This window comes from Ischnura elegans, chromosome 7 (assembly GCF_921293095.1).
Source record: "Ischnura elegans chromosome 7, ioIscEleg1.1, whole genome shotgun sequence".
In the NCBI taxonomy this organism is placed as follows: Eukaryota; Metazoa; Arthropoda; class Insecta; order Odonata; family Coenagrionidae; genus Ischnura; species Ischnura elegans.
In genome coordinates, this window is record NC_060252.1 from 111187923 (window position 1) to 111208229 (window position 20307).

General features: G+C 36.9%; 1 protein-coding gene across 2 annotated transcripts in view; it reads right to left on the reverse strand.

Moving 5' to 3' along the window:
- Positions 1–10062: 10062 nt before the first annotated feature.
- The window catches only part of LOC124162570 (4-coumarate--CoA ligase-like 1), a 48839-nt gene continuing 38594 nt past the window's right edge, over positions 10063–20307 (reverse strand). For both annotated transcript variants that reach the window (XM_046539148.1, XM_046539147.1), the window contains exons 7-14: positions 19400–19556; positions 19136–19306; positions 18656–18770; positions 17828–17874; positions 17266–17373; positions 13932–14054; positions 12269–12434; positions 10063–10521 (exon numbers count right to left, since the gene is read on the reverse strand). In XM_046539148.1, coding sequence (XP_046395104.1) covers positions 10373–10521; positions 12269–12434; positions 13932–14054; positions 17266–17373; positions 17828–17874; positions 18656–18770; positions 19136–19306; positions 19400–19556 — 1036 coding nt within the window. In that variant the 3' untranslated portion in view covers positions 10063–10372. The remainder of the gene's footprint in view (positions 10522–12268; positions 12435–13931; positions 14055–17265; positions 17374–17827; positions 17875–18655; positions 18771–19135; positions 19307–19399; positions 19557–20307) is intronic.

Consider the following 20307-nt stretch of genomic DNA (forward strand, 5'->3'; position numbering starts at 1 on the left):
CTAAAATGCAAGAATTTTTAAAAGAATAGACCTCTGGACAAAATTTTAATTTGCCTTCAAATATGTTCTAAAAAATCAATAAGGATAAATGTATACGTAAAACGTTTATTATATGTAATAATTTTCCATGGAATGTTTTTTAATCGCAAGAAAAGGAAGCTTTTCTCATCAGCAGACACTCCCACCTCAATACGTATTTCCATTGGCTGACGGAAATATGACGTCAGCTCATGCAACCATGCGGCGGTCCCATGAAATTCATGGGGGTTCGGCGTATTTGCAAGGTCTTCAGCACGGATCGGCACTTCGTTAGCGTTTCTCTTTGCGAAGTGTACATAATATCGCCGTGACGTGCTTTTCCGAAGAGTGAAAAAGTTACTAGGGATATTATTTTGCTTCTGTGGGCATCATGGATCCTGGTTTCGATAAGGGAGACGCGAGAAACTTGCCTCAATGTTTACATTCATAAGTAGAAATAGTAACTACATAAATTCTGAGACCCGGGGAGTGAAGATGGCTAGGTGAGTATATCGCCACGATTGGAAATTGATTTTCTTAGGGTATTAGTTGATGTTAACGTTTCTAAATCCTTTTTTTCACATAGAGTCGGACGAGAAGAATACGGCGATGATGCTATAGGTTACGTGCAATTTAAGCGTGATAAAAATGAATGCAACGTCCGTGCTCGTATTCGTAGGTTCGATTGAAGGCCTATGTTGTTGAAGCCCGTCTTTTGGATGAGAGCGGCGAAAGCGAAGTTGTGACTCTTTCGTGTAAGGATTGTATAGCCAGTTTGGGTACGGAAGACTTTACTCTTAAGTGGTATTGTATCTTTTTTATTTGGCATTTTAAGGTAAACAAATTTTCCCGTTATTTATTTGTGTAGAACAACCTGATGAAATTTTTAAGCGGTGAAATCTCCGATATAATAGACCTAACAATTAGTATTTCCTGAAGTGTGGAAAATATAATATGGAACTTCTTCGAAGTAGCCCACTTGCTCAAAATTTCACTTTTAAGTAACTTAATGGGATAAACAAATTCCCCTTTTTCTGTTGCTGTTCCTTACATTATTTACCTGCAGCAAAAATATAGGAGATAAAACTGTCCGCTTATTATTATTACATTTGTTACCTATCAAAGAGCTATAGGGTTTTACGGTACTTAATTTGGTTTTGAAAGCATATATTCGAGTTACTGTAACGTTGTAAACTCCAGTATTTCCCTAGTTTCAAGAGAGAATTACTTCAGTTAATGATATTCGAGTTTTCTTAGTAAGTACCAATAAATCAAGAAACTGAAATTCGTCGGCAATTTTTCATCCGAACAGTTCGTCGTTCACCGTCTTGGGGGACCGTGTGAAAATACTTATTTGAGGCATTCCCACTAGTATTACTGCACATAGGCACAATGCAGTACTTATAGCTGCGCTTCGACAAATCGACGAAATACGTACGACAACAAAAACGGCGTAATATCCACAATATCACTAATTCTTTACCTCCTCTACAGTAATGCGCACGGACGCGAACAACACTATTGCATGAGCTGACGTCATTCAAGATGGCAGTGGTGCGAATTACGTTCTTCTTGCATGGCAAGTGACAGCTATTTTAAATGCTCGAAATAAAAAAATGCAAGATTATACGGCCAAAGTGTTACATCACTTAGATTAATATTTACACGTACTTTTCAGAAAGGTCTTTACCTTGATAGGTGTCCAGAGGTCTATTGCTGCTACAATATTTTGAATCACCATTTTTAGTACTGAATAGTATTATAGTACTTCAGTACTGAATAGTTCGGGATGTTGATGCATCAACATCCCGAAGCCACTTCTAACTTAAAATTACATCCAAATAATTACAGCGAGAAAGAGTACATACCTCACAGTTTTTCGTAGGGGTGAAATGTTTTCTTCTTATCGCCCAAATGCACTTCTTCTTCAACTCAGGATCTTTTGGAAAGCTAAAAACTTGAACCATGTCCCGGAGTTTCCATTACATCCCGACAATACACACACGAAAGGCATTTTTAACAAAAATATCTCACAAACACGTTTCTGAAGCCCAGTGAATGGCATTAAAGAATAAGGGAAACTTCACCATTACCAGACACTCTATTTTTCACAAACTTAACCACAAAAATCCCTGAAATGTGGTGAGACGTGACGTAAACGATGCGATCTCCAACGGCTTGTGCCAGCTTGTGAAGGCATGTGATCTTTCTAGGAGGATATGGCACGATGGCACCACCCGCGAAAGAAAATAGTCCCAGAACGAATACAGTTTTATCGATGACATACAATTTTATCGATGCATATGAATTTGCCAGTCCTCTTGTATCTTTTTTCGTCATTAAAGGAAATAAAGAAACAAAACCTTTTTAGTAACTTCCTAAGCGCGATTTTTGTATCTTGATGGTCCACCCTCGTATTCAGGTACGAAAACTTCCTGTGCCGTCTGGGCTATTGCATCAGTATCATAAGGCAACCACGATTGTTGTATATGTAATAGATTTTTTTAATTCAAAATATTATTATTAACCTTTTCGCGCCGGGCTCCTTCACGGGAAGTTGCTTTTGGCTGTACGAAGGCTTTGAGCATATCTTTTTCGCCCTGTACGGAGTTTTTTCTCGGAAAAAGTCGTCCAGGTAGTCGCTCCCTCCACTTAATGACCTTTTCTAGAGGGGTGCCGGACCCTTTCCTCGGAAACTGGGCAAATATAATCCTCGACCATTTTCCCCGAAGGTAGCCCATCACGGCGTACTTTTGCGGTCAGTTTATTGTTACTAGTTCGATTTTAAGTTTTTTTTTATTGTTACTATTGCATTAAATGTCAGTTCATCAATGTATACCTTTAATTTTCTGGTAATCTCAGATGATGTAAAACTCCTATCTACTCATATAGAATCTATGACCCTGTGGCGTCACTTGGAGTGGCATCGCATGGGCACCAATCTGGCCTTTTTCAAATGAGATTAAAATTGACCATTAACATTCGTCTGAACTGGAATTTCTAAAACCAAATAATTTGTATATTCTGAATACACAAATGGTGGGTAACGAATCGCTGTCAATGCTTTTCGTTTTCTTTGATGAAGGAAACTACCCTATTGTTCGCAGAGGAGAATGATGCCCAGTGGGGTAGCCAGGCATTTAGTTTGGGGGGTCCAAAACCAGGGGGAAATTTTTTTAAAAACAGGGTACTAAGTAGTGAGTTTTAAACTAATTGTAAAACTTTTCATAATAATAAATATAAACCACTTAAGTTGCAGTGTGAAAGATAGCGAAACGTCTTTGCATAAGTTTTCATAAGATCGCATATTAACTAAAATAGCAAAACCACAATATCTACCAACGAGGAGGAAAAAAATGTATGACTGAAGCAAATGCATGGTGGTACATTTTTTCTGGAAGTTGTCCAACCATCCACGTACGTACGCCCTGGATGATGTAAGCTTAGAAGGGAACAGATGAAGTATCAACACAAGGGTGTACCCAGGATCAAAACATGGTTGTTCAAGTCGTAGGTAAGATTTAAGCATGGAAAAGGTGAATGAAATTAACATTTTAAAGAAACTAACAGCTCTTGGTTTTTAAAATTATTTGCTTGAAAAAAATATCATTTTCCTTAAAGACATTGCGTAAGGATATTAACACGGGAAACGAATCTCCATAATAAGAGCCCATACTGTCAACTAAATGTGGAACGCTCTATAGGATGATATTATTGCGCGAGCTGGTAAATTATTGGTAATCGACAATCATAATAGAGCGCCATCTACAATAGGGTGGTTTCCTATTATTTTTTTATTGCCTTAATCGAAAGATTATTACTCCTGGAGTACGTATTTCACGCTTTTAGATTTTTAAATGACAATATCTATTTTTCGCGATTAAATGAAAAGTGAAAATTTTCAAGCGCGCGAAAACGCGACGCTCAAGTATGAATGCCGGGAAATATCTCCGTACGTCGTATTTCTGGTTCCCCCTCCCGCCCGGTGAGGTGACCTTGAGGCGAGGCTTAGCGCTGATACGTCGCAGGCTGCCAGCGGGTAGCTGAGTACCTTGCTGAATGGTAGCGCTTGGCTTAAAAAAGGTTTATTAATACCTTATCAAACGAAGAAAACTTTCCGACCTTAGCCAGTTTTAGTAGGTGATTATTAAGACATGTTTCCCTGAGCTCTGTGCCTCATGCATACATTGGTAACCTCAGACGATGTATAACTCCTATCCTCTCGTGTAGAAACTAGGTCCCTGTGACGTCACGTGGAGTGGCATCGCATGGGCGCCAATCTGGCCTTTTTCAAATGAGGATAAAATTTGACCCTTGCCATTCGTCTAAACCGGTATTTCAAAAACCAAATAATTTGTGTATTATGAATACACTAATGGTGGGTAACGAATCGCAATCAATGCCTTTCGTTTTCTTTGATGAAGGAAACTACCCTATTCTCCTCCAGGAATTTCTGAAGACCTAATTACCCGCTTCTCGGTAATTTTGAGAGCTGTCTCGACAGGAATTCGAGTGAATGATTAGAGTTTCTCTGCTTATTCCTTTGAAACAGTTAAAATTTATGTAAAACTCTATCCATGGTTTCATATGCCGCCAACTCTTCACAAAGTTTTTCTGCATGGAGCGGAAATCGTGAAAAATGCCATACTTCCCATTCGACAGCTTTCCGAAGAGGCGTTGGAAGCCCGACACAAGGATATAAGAAGATATCGTGAAGAACACTTCAGAAAAGTTTCTAGACTTGCCACAAACTATGGCCTTTTCCATAGGCTTCGAAGCAGATCTGCTTGCCTCAGATCCTTTCATTTCTTGCTCTGCGGGAGTTCCCGGTAAAGTAAAAAACTACGAGAGGAGAAAAATCTCCTGGTGAATAACAAATATATTTTAGAATATGATGAGTCTTCATCCTATGACTCCGAATAGAATTTAATGTGGCACACCTTTGTTTTGAGAAATTTGCAATAATAATATTTGTCAATCCTATTAATTTTTTATTACGCTTTAATGACCAAAATTTCAGGTTTAAAAGACTCAATAGCAATTTTCAATCAGCACATTCCTTATGAGAAGCTACTAGATAGCTTTAACATAGTTTAAATGGAAGAAATTCTGTTTTTCTCTTGATATTCCCATATCAAAATTTCGACATGCCCCTGGTAACTATGGTTCCCGCATAACTTTCCCCTATTTTTAAATTTTATTGCCCTTCTAAACAATGCTGTGGACTAAATCATCTTAAGTAAGTTTCAGTTGTGTCCATACAATACCCAATTATCAAAAAGTTTCATACAACTAGCAATACTTTAGACTATAGCGATTTATGGCCAGCTTTTCTCAATTTCTTTCCAACACTTTTCTTTTTCTTTCCACATTGTGTCGTTAGAGTACATTTAAACCATCAATCTGCTGACCGAATTTCAGAAGTTGGGTATTCTTTCATTTTAATCTAGATAAACCTTTCAAATAGTTATAACTTATCTCAAATAGCTACAATTATCTTAAAAATATTCTTCTTTCTGCTTCAGTATTATTACGCACTGACAGTTGAACTCTTCTTCAATTATGCATATGTATCCATAATTTTGGACTAGTAACTTTGGAATTACCTAGATTGGATCCAGTATCTTTTAAACTACAGCCTATCTGTAATGCCATATATGTCTTTTAAAAGACGCTGCATTCCCCCATCATCTCTCGAATCCACTTCTTTACTTTAATCCGTCCTCTTCTTTTCCTTAGCCTTTTCCTTCTTCTACCACCAACCAACACACTCTGCATGTCCGCCATTTATTGCGATAGTGTGTAATCGAGTTTGACATTCAGTGCTGGTACTGCTGAGATGTGGACTGATACATAAGGATTCTGCAGCCCCCAGGTGCCTTTGAGTCACCATACCAATTCCTCTTTTTGGCCATCTATCAGTCCTTCTTCTTGGTCCGTATTTCCCCCACCAATAATCATATTCACTGGTCAATTATATAAAATACTGCAAACTCTCGATTATCCGGGCTGATGATTGGGAGAGGCGGCAAGAATAATCAGAAAACACAAATATTTCAAACATTCACTTTAATTTCTTGTTATTTTAATCCTGGGGCATTTTCCTTCATCAAAGGAAACGAAAGGCATTGATTGCGATTCCTTACCCACCATTAGTGTATTCATAATATACCATGGGCGCTGCTAGGAATTAAGGCTGGGGGGGGGTTTAGGCACAACATATACTGGGGAATACCCACCAGGGTAAGCAGAAGGTGCTTTGGGCACTCCTTCAGAAAAAGATCAAGATAAAGGGTTCAAAATGGTGAGATTTACGGCTTTCGGGGGGATATTTTATTAATATTTACACTATTCTCTAAGTAATATTAATCCAATTAAGTAAACTGGTATTAACTTTAAAAAATTTCTGAGCTCTGGGGGGGTTTATCCCCCAAAACACCCCCTTGCTGCACTACTGTAATATATAAAATATTATGTTTTTGAAATCCCAGTTTAGACGAATGTTAATATTCAATTTTAACCTCATTTGAAAAAGGCCAGATTGGCACCCACGCGATTCCACTCCCATGCAATTCCATAATGGCGTCGCAGGAACCTAGTTTCTATACAAGTTTTACATCGTTTGAGATTACCAATGCATGCATGCGGCACGGAGCTCAGGGAATAATGTCTTAATAATCACCTATTAAAATTACCTAAGTTCCGAAAGTTTCCTTCCTTTGATAGGGGAAAAATAATCCTTATTTAAGCCAAGCGCTACCTGCTAGTGGGGTACTCAGCTACCTGCTAGCAGCCTGCGTCGTATCAGCGCTCAAGCCTCGCCCCAAGTTTACCTCACACGCTGGCAGTTGGAACCAGAAATACATCACACGGACTTTCCCCATCATTCCTACTTAGCCATTGCGTTTTCGCGCACTTGAAAATTTTCACTTTTCATTTAATTGCAAAAAATAGATATTGTCATTTATAAATCTAAGAGCATGAAATTCGTACTCCAGGAATCTTTTGATTTAGGCAATAAAAAAATATTAGGAAACCACCCTATTCACGTAAATCAAACAAGGCATTATTATTATTATTATTATTTACATAAATTGCTCTTTATTTTGGATAGCTTCCCCGACTCATTGAGAGCTTTCTTCTCCAAACCCCACTCTTTTTATCAGCTATAACGTGATTGAACTCATATTCCTACCACTCTTAGATGATACCTGATTTCCGAAAACGTGGCTGCGAGATCACGGATTCAGAAAAGTTGCTTGCATGAATGCTTCAAGATCACTCTGCAACGTCCGAAACTACACTTTCAGGCACCACGCCACGAAGTCATGTCCCTCACAAGCTGCCCGGGATGCAACTGCTGCGGGACGCAATCGCACATCACGTCCAACAATGTGAACTCATTTATGAATATGTAATCTGCAACACAGATAAACCACCGCAGGATAATCACCCTAGTAGCACCAAAAGGATTATATCTGTATATTTTTAAGAATTCTGAATATATCGGTATACAGATTTGCAAAACTGTATATTATGCATATTTGATACATGTCTGATGATCCATGGTCCTTGATGTGTACCAGAATCTTTAAAATATACAAATAATTTCCTTACAGTGTAACCAGGGATCATCAGACATGTATAAAATATGTATAATATACAGATTTACGACGATTTACACATATTTAATCTATATAAAATCCATATTATAGCAGCAGATATAATACGTATAATATCTAGATATTATCTGCGTAGTAGAGGACATTTGCACGTATTTTACACAGATATAATATGTATACAGTGTATACTATGATACGTATTAAATCTAGATATAATCCTTTTAATGCTACTAGGGCAGGAGTCCGCTATACCATCATATTTTTTATTACCAAATGAAAAACTCATCATCAAGATGAGTCCCTCAGTTTTTCATTTTAAAGAACCTTGGTATGATCATCTTCAAAGAATTCGGATTACAGGGCTAAAATGTTTTAATTCCTTCTTGTTAGGAATTAAAAGTCCCTTTTAATTCCTAACAAGAAGGGCAATGAGTTAAGTTGATACCTCTTGTATGATCGATTTCCTTAAATAATGTTTACCAAACATAAAATTGCTAAAAGGATGGTGGAAACTTACTGACTGCCACATACAGAGAGCAGCTGGTGCTGTCATATTATTATTGAAGGAAAAAACTATTGGAATGATTGCCAGCAGGGAGAAGAGTGGTTCACCCTAATAGGGTAGTTTCCTTCATCAAAGGAAACGAAAGGCATTGATTGCGATTCGTTTCCCACCATTAGTGTATTCAGAATATACAAATTATTTGGTTTTGGAAATCCCAGTTCAGACGAATGTTAATGGTCAATTTTATACTCATTTGGAAAAGGCCAGATTGGTGCCCATGCGATGCAACTCCACATGACGTCACAGGGACCTAGTTTCTATACGAGTAGATAGGAGTTTTACATTGTATGAGATTACCAATGCATGCATGAGGCACGGAGCTCAAGGAAACATGTCTTAATAATCACCTATTAAAACTGGCTAAGTTCGGATACTTTCCTTCGTTTGATGGGGTAATAATAATCCTTATTTAAGCCAAGTGCTACTAGCTAGTAGGGTACTCAGCTACCTGCTAGCAGCCTGCGTAGTATCAGCGCTCAAAGCCTCACCCCAAGGTCATCTCAAAAGGCAACAGCTGAAACTAGAAATACATCTTTTCCTATCATCCCTATTTAGCCGTCGCGTTTTCGTGCAATTAAAAATTTTCAATTTTCGTTTAATCGCGAAAAATAGGTATCGTCATTCGAAAATCTAAGAGCATGAAATGCGTACTCCAGGAGTAATAATCCTTCGATTTTGGCAATAAAAAAATAATAGGAAACCACCCTATTGTGATAACTGATGAGAAAATTCTTCAGAACAGAGACATCAGAAGGTATGACTGAGTGTGTTTTCTACATTGGAATGTGTTGGGGGAAAGCTGCGATTGCCCAGCACCTATCCAGGCTACCAGTCACAGATCACCGGTGGGTCATGCCATTCTCTCTGTCGGAAGCCTTTGATCTGAGGGTAAGCTCAGGGAGATCCCCTTCATTCTTAATCTCTCAATGGGGATATATCTATCGCTAGGCTGCAGGAAGTGGTGGACTGCTATGCAACCACCACCAAATGCCCAATGCCATTCTATGGAAAAAATGGAGCAGTAGGTTACAAAACTAAGCACTCTCGACTCTCCTTTGAGGCCAAATAGGTTTCACAATTATTGAAAAGAACTTATGGAGCAATGCTATTTAGCATTTCTTTAGAAAAAAGATGGGTCATAAATTCATGTGTAAAAATGGCAGTGGTTTGTCATTAACCCTTATACGGATTTACCTCAAAGGTGCTGGGTTATATTTTGATATAACCTTTCAAACTTTGTCCTTCTCAGCACATTTCTGATTGTTCAGCTCAGTTCTGATTGATAATGCTAGTAGCATCTATTTTCTTTACTTTTCACCATGTTTTGCTAGCTTTAATCCAATATTGCAGAAATTATAGAAAAATTCTTTAACACTGCATTCTTTTCCACTTTTTTGCCGTAACACTCTCATTTTTTTGCTCTCTTTGTTGGTTACTTTCAAACGAAAGTTTTAAAGCAGTTTAAGAAGGTTTATACTGTGTCAGTGTATAACCATCTGAGCCCTGACTAGACTCAAAATATATTTCACATTCTCTTCTTATATTGATGTGGTATGGTTGAAGCTATTGATTCATTTGACAAAAGTTAATAGTTTCCCTGCATAGTTTCTACATATATGGTGGATCCTATGCATATAAATCCCGTAGGTGCACTCATTCTTCAAGTTTTAATCTACTTTTTGAAACTAAATTCCCGCCCTTTAACAAAGCCAGGGTACCTCATTTCAAACAGTGTTATATTACCTCAGACTTCAGGTTGAACAGTAAATTAAACGATTCATTCACCCCCATTAAATGCCTATGGACGTTTTTCACCAACATTTTCTATGATAAAATTTAGCTGGAAGCCTTAAAGTGTAAGTTGACATTGGCTTTTATTTCAATGCTTGCTGAGCTTTCATTATGAAATAATTTACATAAGTATTGACTAATTATAAAAGCAAAAATACTAAGGAATTAAATTCATTCAGTCTCACTGGGCAGTATTTTAAATCACACGCTAAAATCTGAGGCAAAAAGGTGTCCTGCTGCTGCCATTAAAAGAATTCTTTCTTTTTCACCACAAAACTTGCCACAGCATAGGATCTTTTCACTTGGATAGTCAGTCAGGAATATAATATATATTATAGGGTAAAAGAACTTAAAAATCCATCCAGTAATTAGCCAATCAGGAGGCAGCTGTTGTGCCTTTTGATTTTTGTTCTCTGACGACCATGTTGAGGAGAGCTGGTCGATCCAACTTTCCGCCTCTGCTCTCTGGCAGATGATCCACAAAAACCACTCCTCCGTGCAAGTGTTTGTAGAAAACTTTCCTGTCTGCATGATGAAAAAGAGCTTAAATTAATCGTCCATTGAAAAAAAATCTTGATGGTAATAAAGCAATTGTGGTGAAAGTAAATTGAATAAGGCACTTTAATTCATCAATATGTTTTGGCCAATTAACACAACAACACTGAATTGAGTCCAGAAGCATGAGAGTTGACAATTACTGCAGACCTTGGCTTAATGATTGGTTCAACTTACAACGGATTCACCATATAATATATGAGGTGATTTTTTTATTTTCAAAATGTAAAAGTTTTGTTGATTTGGTTCTACTTTCACGTTATGTCATCAATCATGAAATTCTTTGCCTTGTCCATAAATAAAAAAATTTAACATAGCAACAGATACATTTGTGCTGATACTTTTTTGTATTTGTGCTGATATTTTTTTAAACTGATTTCCGAAAATAATGGAGATTCAATGTGTGATTGAATTTGCTGTAAGATTGATCCTCTGTAACTTAATAATTTTGTAAAGAAAGGGGCTATTGTGTTCATAGGAGGAAAATTACTATTATGAATTGAGTTTTGCTCTTCGGAGCATTTTTTATGCAGTAACAATTTCAGGGATAAGTGCATAAGCATGTGTTGAAATGGTACAGCATGTAAATTAACTCTGCTATATTACAGATGCATATTTAAGAAATAATATTTTATCGAGGGATAAATACTTGTGCAATGGTAATAGTTTTGTAATAGCTTTGTTTAGTAATGATTTTTGAAGAAAGTTATCATACCGTTTATGTGCCGTCATCACTGTAGGATAGGTTGACGATGTGATTGAAAACAGAGAAGCTATAATTCCAAAAGTTAAAATTAGGTACTTAAAGTGTCACTAGAAAGCTAATTGAAGTTTGAAAAGAATGTCTTCATAACTTTATAGATAAGGAAACATGTATTGAATACATTCCTTATCATTTATGTCATCATTTGGTAAGTTGTTCACACATTTTTCATTGAAATTGCAATATTTTGAGAATTTAGCCACATAGATCTTAAAATATATGGGTATTCTCTAATAAAAAGCTTTGTTTTGAAACAGCTAAATCGGTACTTGTACAATTTAGATTCATTATTATTATTAGTTTGGATGGCAACATAGCTACGGTGACTTTGCACTTGCTTTACTTGTCATATAAATCCCATACCTCCCCTCAGTGACTTAAATGCCGACGACAACCATCTTTGACCCTCAAAAAAAGATGTCTAACCCTTCCCCTCCAAAATAATTTTCTAGCCCCCCAAAAATGTCAATGAAATACTCTTATCAGCTCCTCTACTCATCTACCAACATCTAATTGAGTTTCAGTAAATTTGTTAACTCTGACATTCTCCCATGAGAAATCTGAAAACGAAGGATTATGGCCATGTTTTCACTTATTAACCATCTAAATTTGCTAATAGATTTAAATACACCAGTTATTGTATCAAATGTTCAAAAGCCGTTGTTTCTTATTTAATAGAGACTTTTTGGTTACAGCTAAGATGTTATGTATTCACAAATGCCATATCCACTTTCATTCCCTTTTGTTGGCTTCTGAATTTTTCAAGTGAAAAGCAATTTCAAATGACGGTTGAGATGTGATGTATCCCATGCTATTTCATGAATGGCACCTACCTACTATGTACAATGTACATATAATTATCTCTCTCCCTTCATGAATTTCCAACTTCTCTCCTCTGCAGCCACTCCTGAATAAATTCGGACTAAAATTTTAGCTATAAAAATTCTTTTTTACCTGCCACAAATTCCTTTATTTCCTCTTCCGTTGCTGTGCAACCTGCCTTCAGGACAACGTAGGCACGGGCAGCGTAAGTGGTTTCCTTGTCAGGCACACCTATGACTCCTACAGACAGGACTGCTGGGTGCTCACCCACCACCGTCTCCAGTTCTGCAGGTGATACCTGAAGAAAGCAGAGTGGTGGTCTGCAGTGGCGCAGTGAGGGGGAGGTTTTGGGGGATAAAACCCCCCCCAGAGCTCAGAGAAATTTTAAAGCTTAATCCATTTTACTTATCTGGATCAGTATTACTTATAGAATAGAGATAGGATTTATCACATATCCCTCAGAAAGCCGTAAAACTCGCCATTTTGAACCATTATTCTTCAAATTTTTCTGGAGGAGGGCCCCCCTGCAACTCCTACTTACCCTGGTGGGTATGCAATACCCCCACACCTGTAAGTATTAGTTGCGCCTAAAACCCCCCCTAGCCTTAATTCCTAGCTGCGCCCCTGGTGGTCTGGGTGAGAATGTTCCCTTAGACACAAGTGCAGATATGTTCGTGAGTACATGACACCTGAGACAGAGACTCTGGGGCCTGAGGGGGCCCGAGCCCCCTCAAAAATTCGTTATGGGTGTGAGGAAAAAATGTGTCAGGCTTGTCGATTTTCCCCAGAGTGTCCAGATATCGAGATTCGAGTTATTAGGGTTCTAATTTTGACTGTTGAATGGTATGACTCTTATAAAATGCTTAAATAACTTAAAACTCACTACTTATAAAATTTACTGTGGCAAGATCCCCAGTTTGGGCCCCCCCAATATTTTTTGTCAGTCGGCATCCCTGATAGAGGCAAACGCATATAATTTGTAATGGGTGCAAAAAATTGGACCAATCTGCAGTTGCCTATAAAGATGAATCGATCAATGTATTAACCCTTTGAGTGTCAACTGACTTTCTAGGTACATACATACTATGCAAAAAGTGCAGAGGCATTTTTGCTGATTTTGCAGTGGGTTAGGGAAAAAAATTAGGTCTCAAAAACAATCAAATGTATATGTTCAAAATCTTTAGGAAACCTTTATTATATGTGGTTTCACCTTTTTATTATATTATTTGACGAATTTTTGGTAATATGAGTTAATTTTTATAATAAGAAGAAAATAGCATATGAAGCAAATGAGGTGAATTTACAATCATTAGAAACCTGTTAATAAATACAGAAATGAGTGAACAAGCTGAAAAATATTATCTGGAAACTGAAAAAGTGGGGTATCCCACGACGGGCACCTGATCTCATAGACTTCACTATTCCAGTTGGACACGTCCTTCACTAAGCCATCACAGATCTTAGCAACGCAATATTTATAATATGAAATATAAAAACCAAAAATTAAAAAAAACCTGGGCAAACACAGAGTTAATGCACCCAAAAATATGGAAAGTATTCTTCTTCATAATCTGGATAGCATTTTTCTTCACGCCACCCTGGGACAAATGGTTAAGTACACTCTCATTACATACGTCAGGACAGTATACACATGCTTTTTCATGCGACACAAAAAGAGCTTCAAAAAACTATAGAAATTGAATGCTATCACTCCCATACCCAACCTTAACAGAAATTATAAAGTTTTTCATCACAGCTACATGAGTTCTATAATCAAGTTTTGGAAAATACTTACATGATGCATATTGTATTTAAACATGAAACTTCTGCGGTCCAATATGTATAGTTCACCATCTTCGTCGAAGAAGCCAATGTCTCCTGTGTCAAGCCACCCATCAACATCCTCACATGTATATCCCTAGTTTCAATATCAGAGGAATGACAATAATATTAGCAATATATTGAGAAGAAATTTATCAAATATGTAGGTACTGCATAAATTGGTCTTTGCTTCAGTATATACATTTTCTTCATACCATAAGTATATGCAATTTAAAATGAACTTTGATACTTTTTTCTCAGAGGCAATAGTACAAATACCCAGCAAAAGTTGCTCATAAATAGTATTAATACATATGCAGTTGCTTTAACCAGTTAATCCTCCACATGAACTACCACGTTTTTCACTTTTAAAAATTTGGCCAAAAATAATTTAGTCATAATTTCTTTTGCCATAGTGATCATATTTTTTGGTTGAGATTAATAAGTCATGATTAGAGATATGTGAAAATTGCACTTTGATTTTTATTTTATCGCACTTTCAACAACAGTTTATCGCATTTTGTGGCATCTATTTTTTTATTTCCATAATGAGGTAGATGACGATAAAATGTAGTGAAACACATTTATACAGGGAGTCCCATATATCTTGACCACCCAAAATAACTTTTTGTCCAGATGTAAATTCAAAAATGTGTCCAGCAAATGTTCTTTAGCCGTCAGGGTGACATTAATAAGCATGACTGCCTTCCTTGTAGTTTTGTTGTTTACAAAGATATGAATAGTGGTATGTCTTTTTTTAAATGGCACCCTATATTTTTTATGAATGACTGGTGTACAATTTACTATGTTTTCATTTGTTCACTGTCAACGTCAGCAAGTGGAGTAGTTCCAACACCCGCATACCTGCACTGAGCGCTAGTGAGTCAGTCATTTTTCATAACCCTGTGTTTATGTTAATGGTCCACTGTACTACATTTTAGAATAAGTCTTTAGGAGAGGAAATGAATTGCCGAATAAAAAATATAGGGTGCCATTTAAAAAAGACATACCGCTGTTCATATTAACAAAATCTTTTTAACTATACTTTACTATTTTATTATTACTATATGAGGAATCAGTTTCAAGAGCAGCAGCACTTGAATATTTTGTTATGGTAAAAATGCGTTTTGTTGTCAAATAAGGTGTGGAATTACTTGATAGATGACAAATTGTGCCAGAAAAAGTAAAATCGGCAAAATTATAAATACCGTATTTCTCCGAATATAGTCCCCCTCCCCTAATTTTGAGGCTTGAGTTTCGGGAAAAGTTAAAAAAATCTGTTTAAATATAGTCCCCCCCCTTTACTTTTACTACGGGCATTTTTGGAAAAAAAGGGGGGACTATATTCAGACATATACGGTATGTATTTAAGTTCTAAAAATCAGAGCATTTCGTAAGCCAAATCCATTGCAAGTGGAACGCATTGTAAATTGGGGATCTACTGTACCTTAGAAGCAAATTTTTGAGAGTGCTTTATCCCCATTATTTTTTATTAGAAATTGAATGAATCTCTCATAGATATTTGTCTAAATAGAATAAGATAAGGTTCCACTTTCCTCTTCAATCAATCAGGGGATCAAACAAGTGTACATTAGCTCTTTTACACAGGGATATGATCCTTATAAGGCATGCAAGTTCTGCAATGGTGATTGCCAAATACAATAGGGTAGTTTCCTTCATCAAATAAAACGAAAGGCATTGATTGCGATTCCTTACCCACCATTAGTGTATTCATAATATACAAATTATTTGGTTATCGAAATACCGGTTTAAACAGCAATGGTCAATTTTATCCTCATTCGAAAAAGGCCAGATTGGTGCCCATGCGATGCCACTCCACGTGACGTCACAGGGACCTAGTTTCTATACGAGTAGATAGGAGTTTAACATCGTCTGAGATTACCAATGCATGCATGAGCACAGAGCTCAGGGAAACATCTCTTAATAATCACCTATTAAAACTGGCTAAGGTCGGAAAGTTTTCTTCATTTGATAAGGTATTAATAATCCTTATTTAAGCCAAGTGCTACCAGCTAGCATGGTACTCTGCTACCTGCTAGCATCCTGCATCGTATCAGCCCTCAAAGCCTTGCCCCAAGGTCACCTCACTTGCGGCAGCAGGGACCAGAACGACATCACACGGAGTTTTCCCAGCATTCACACTTAGCTGTCGCGTTTTGGCGCGCATGAAAATTTTCACTTTTCATTTAATCGCGAAAAATAGATATCGTCATTTAAAAATCTAAAAGCTTGAAATGCGTACTCCAGGAGTAATAACCTTTCGATTTAGGCAATAAAAAATAATAGGAAACCACCGTATTATGTGCCATTTGAAACGCACTTAAGAGAGAGGCCAGAAGAGGGTGAATTGGATCAAGTTCTGGCTATAACATCTTCTCCATTCATGCATCAATTCATGGAAGACCTTTCCCTAGAATTCCATGCTGAGAGTATTTATTTATAAATTGCTCATTTATCAAGAAATTAGGTCGATCTATGGATTGGAACAGTGCCCCCTGATGCCCACCACTTGCACACAGGATCATGGCCGCCCACAGACTTCTTGTGGGCCAGGGTAGAGTTTGGCTGTGAGGCCCCAAAGAGAAATAGCCCCCTTAACTGTGTGGCCCACAGCAGTCTGCACCTGCCGGTACGTGGCCCTGAACAGGACTGACCTTTGGTGGGTGTCAATTGCTAATAATTACTAATATTGCATATCATTATTTTAAGTCATAAGATGCCTTTATTCCGTGAAAAATTTATCAATTATAAGTAATTGGCAATTTTCCACAAATACTTGACTTTGACTTCACAAACGGTTTCATTGCATTTTATAGTATCTTCAAAATGTATTGAAAACTGGCATGAAGTACCAGTGGTGCAGCGAGGAGGGGGTTTTGTGGGATAAAACCCACTCCAGAGCTCAGAAATTTTTTAAAGTTTAATCCATTTTATTTCATTGGATTGATGTTACTTATAGAATACTGTAAGGATTAATAAAATATCCCTCAGAAAGCCGTAAAATTCACCATTTTGAACCATTTATCTTAAAATTCAGCAATTTATTAATCTCGCACATACCCCTTAACCTGGTGGGTATTCCATACCCCCACACCTCCAGTATTAGTTGCACTTAAACCCCCCCAGCCTTAATTCCTAGCAGCACCCCTGTGAAGTACAATTAAATCAACTCTATATTCTCTGGGAAGTTAGTATTTGAGGAAATAGTTTGTGAAATGGACATGGCAAGAACTTAAGGAAAGCCTTAAAAATGTGGCATGTGAATAGCACATGATATTGCAAATTACCTTCTCATGCTTTGAACTCAAATAGCCCTTCATCAAATATGGACTCTTGACAAACAGGGTGCCTGGTTCCAGCCTTCCAACGCTGCATCCCTTGTCTTTATCCACTATCTGTTGAGCAAGAAAACTCATGACTAAAGCATAATATTATACACGAAAATTGCTATAATGCTACATCATTTCATATTCATAACATTTTGAATATGAAAAAAGTGAGGTACAATTATTTGAATAGTAATCTTGCAGTCTAGAATTAAGAATTTTAGGTAACCTTAAAGAAGGATCCAAGACTCTGTGGTAAATAAGTACCTATGTTCATTGAATTGAATAGTCATCTCTCTAATTAGGTATCTTTCTATTCTATGTACTTCCACAACTATTCAGGACAGTGCAAAGCATAGAATTTAGATTTTATTTATGCTGCTAGATGTCATACAGTGGATCACAAACTTGCACTTGAAAATAAGTTAGATTAAATGAATCTCAACTACACTAAACTCTACAAGATGCTTTACAAGGGAAGCATGGCAGGAAATGATAAAATACTTTGCCTCTGTTTACTGACCTTTGCTTTCACAAGTGGCAAGATTGGTCCACATGATACGTGCACCTCTGCAAAGTGAAAGAATTGTTATAAATTACTAGCCTATGGTAATGATGCCTGCAATCACACAGACAGGCAACACCACCACATTCCCAACACCCAGTTAGTATAACGCAATTAGTTCTAATTTTAGGCACAATAAAAATTTTAAGCAAGTTGTATCACATCTCTGGTTCAAATGCATTTCAAATAGACCTGCATATGCCTTATGAGTGAGCCATATTTGGGTCATTCACTCAGAAATGAAATTTCAAGTCATTGAAATAATTTGGCAGATGGAGGAGAAAGGTAAATTACAACGAGAAACAATCTACCTCAATCACATTCTATCACAAGTTGAAAATAAGAAAAAAAACGTCTCAACGTCACCACCCACATTTCATGAGTTGGTGATGTCATGAGAGTTCCTTTTCATTATCTCGTCCTTTATCATTGGATTGAAGGATCACTCACATGAATTTTAACAATAATGAACGATGTGACGCCAATATAAGGCTAAGCCAAGGAGTAGCTGTGAAGCAATGACCCACTTGGAGGGACTGAATCAGGTCATCAACTTATCTGTAGTAGGGTTAAGACCATCAATTTTTTTGCCGTGAATGGCTCACAAGTCATTGGTGTTGAATTGAAAAACTAAAACATATTGGCATCTTCACTTTTCAATCTCCATCAGAATCAATGTAAATAAGAAATTGTTGAAGAGACTATCTGGCACATAACTTAAGTCACATGTTAGCTATTGGGAAGTAAGGATCAACACCGTATATAATGTTGAATTATTTTTCATACCTTCCTTAAAGTTTTTGAATTTGACTCCAGCTATGAGCTGACTATCAGGTGAGGAGCTGTCTGCAACTTTTAGTATTGATGATGCCACCGTTAACGCCTCAGTACTTGCGTAAACCTTAAAGACAATTTCAATGATCACATATGAGAAATGATATAAATTTACCTATTACTTATCTCTTTCTGAAATATATTAAAAACTCAGTGAGATAAATATTTGCAAATTAATCAGATTAGAAACCATTTTTCATCATACAACTAGAAAGACTCATATACTGGCATGTTCAAATTACTAAAATTCAACAAAGTCAAGCTTTTAAAAATCTCAAGTCAACTGTTTTCACAAAATTTAAGTCTCGTTGATAATGATCATAGATAACCTGCATTGAATTTTTTTAAGTATGCTCCAATTGCATTATTTGCTTTTGTTTTGATTTCAATTTATATCAACCCATGGTGAGGCTTCCAAGCGTGAGAAATTACCTGTATAAGAGTCACCGAGGGTAACCTTTTCTCGATGATATTGGCTGCGGCAGAATCGAGAACGGAGCCTCCCACTCCTATTTGCTTTATGAATGACAAATCGTAGTTGTCCAACTCAGGTAGGCGAATCAGCCAATTTGCAACGTATGGGAATATAAATATGGACTCTGGCTGAAATAAATTAGGCTAAATTAGATAAACATTTCAAAATCAGAGAGTATCACATATTTATCCAAAAAAGGAGAATAAGAGAGAGGTCCTTACCTTAATTTTTATGAGTTGATCAAGGAATGTACTTTTGTCAAACTTGGAAATTGAGTGAAATGTGAATCCCATGTATATTGAATTAACAATATTCATCACAGATCCAACGGCATAATTTAGCATGAGTCCCACAACATTCCTTATAATCCTTTGCGATCTGTGTCATGGTCATGTAAAGAGAAGAGTGAAGCCTGGGTTTGAGGTTCATTCCTAGTAATGCCACAATTAATTGCTAGAGGACAATATCTTAACAGAAATTGTGAGCAAATGATTCTTAAGCCAGGTACATAATTGGGATTCTTATGCATAAGTAAATGGTGGCCATTTCAGGAGTATTTCTGTCAAATTAGAAACTATGCTTATTTTAGTTACATTAAAACATTCAGGTCTGTTAAATTTAGGCTCTATCTTGTGACATGAATAGGCCATTTGATGATATTTTCATGTTTATTTATACAAAATTGAAAATGATATCTGAAATCCGACTGTTGATTTCATTTAAAAGTTGTCAAATAGTGAAAGTCGAGATTTTCGCGTTATCAATATAATCGAGGCACTTTTTTCGTAAATAAAGTGACGGAAATCTGCCGTACACTAAGTATTCCCAATGTACCTGATTAATTAAGAGTGAATTTCACCCTGAAGAATCTTAGTGATGAAATGCATCGTTCGGGAAGTCTTGAAAATATTATATTGCCTTGTCTATAATGACTACTACAATGCAGAATTTTTTCGCGCGATCACGCAATAAATCTCGCTATCTTGCAAGATCCTTGCGATATACCACCATGCGTCACACGCGTGATGTGAAGGAGGCATGCCAATAAGGATGCTAAAGAAGTGTTAGCCTGTCAGCGTGGCCCTTCCAGTGAAGCCAGTGGCAATGCCGAATACGAAACAATACGCAT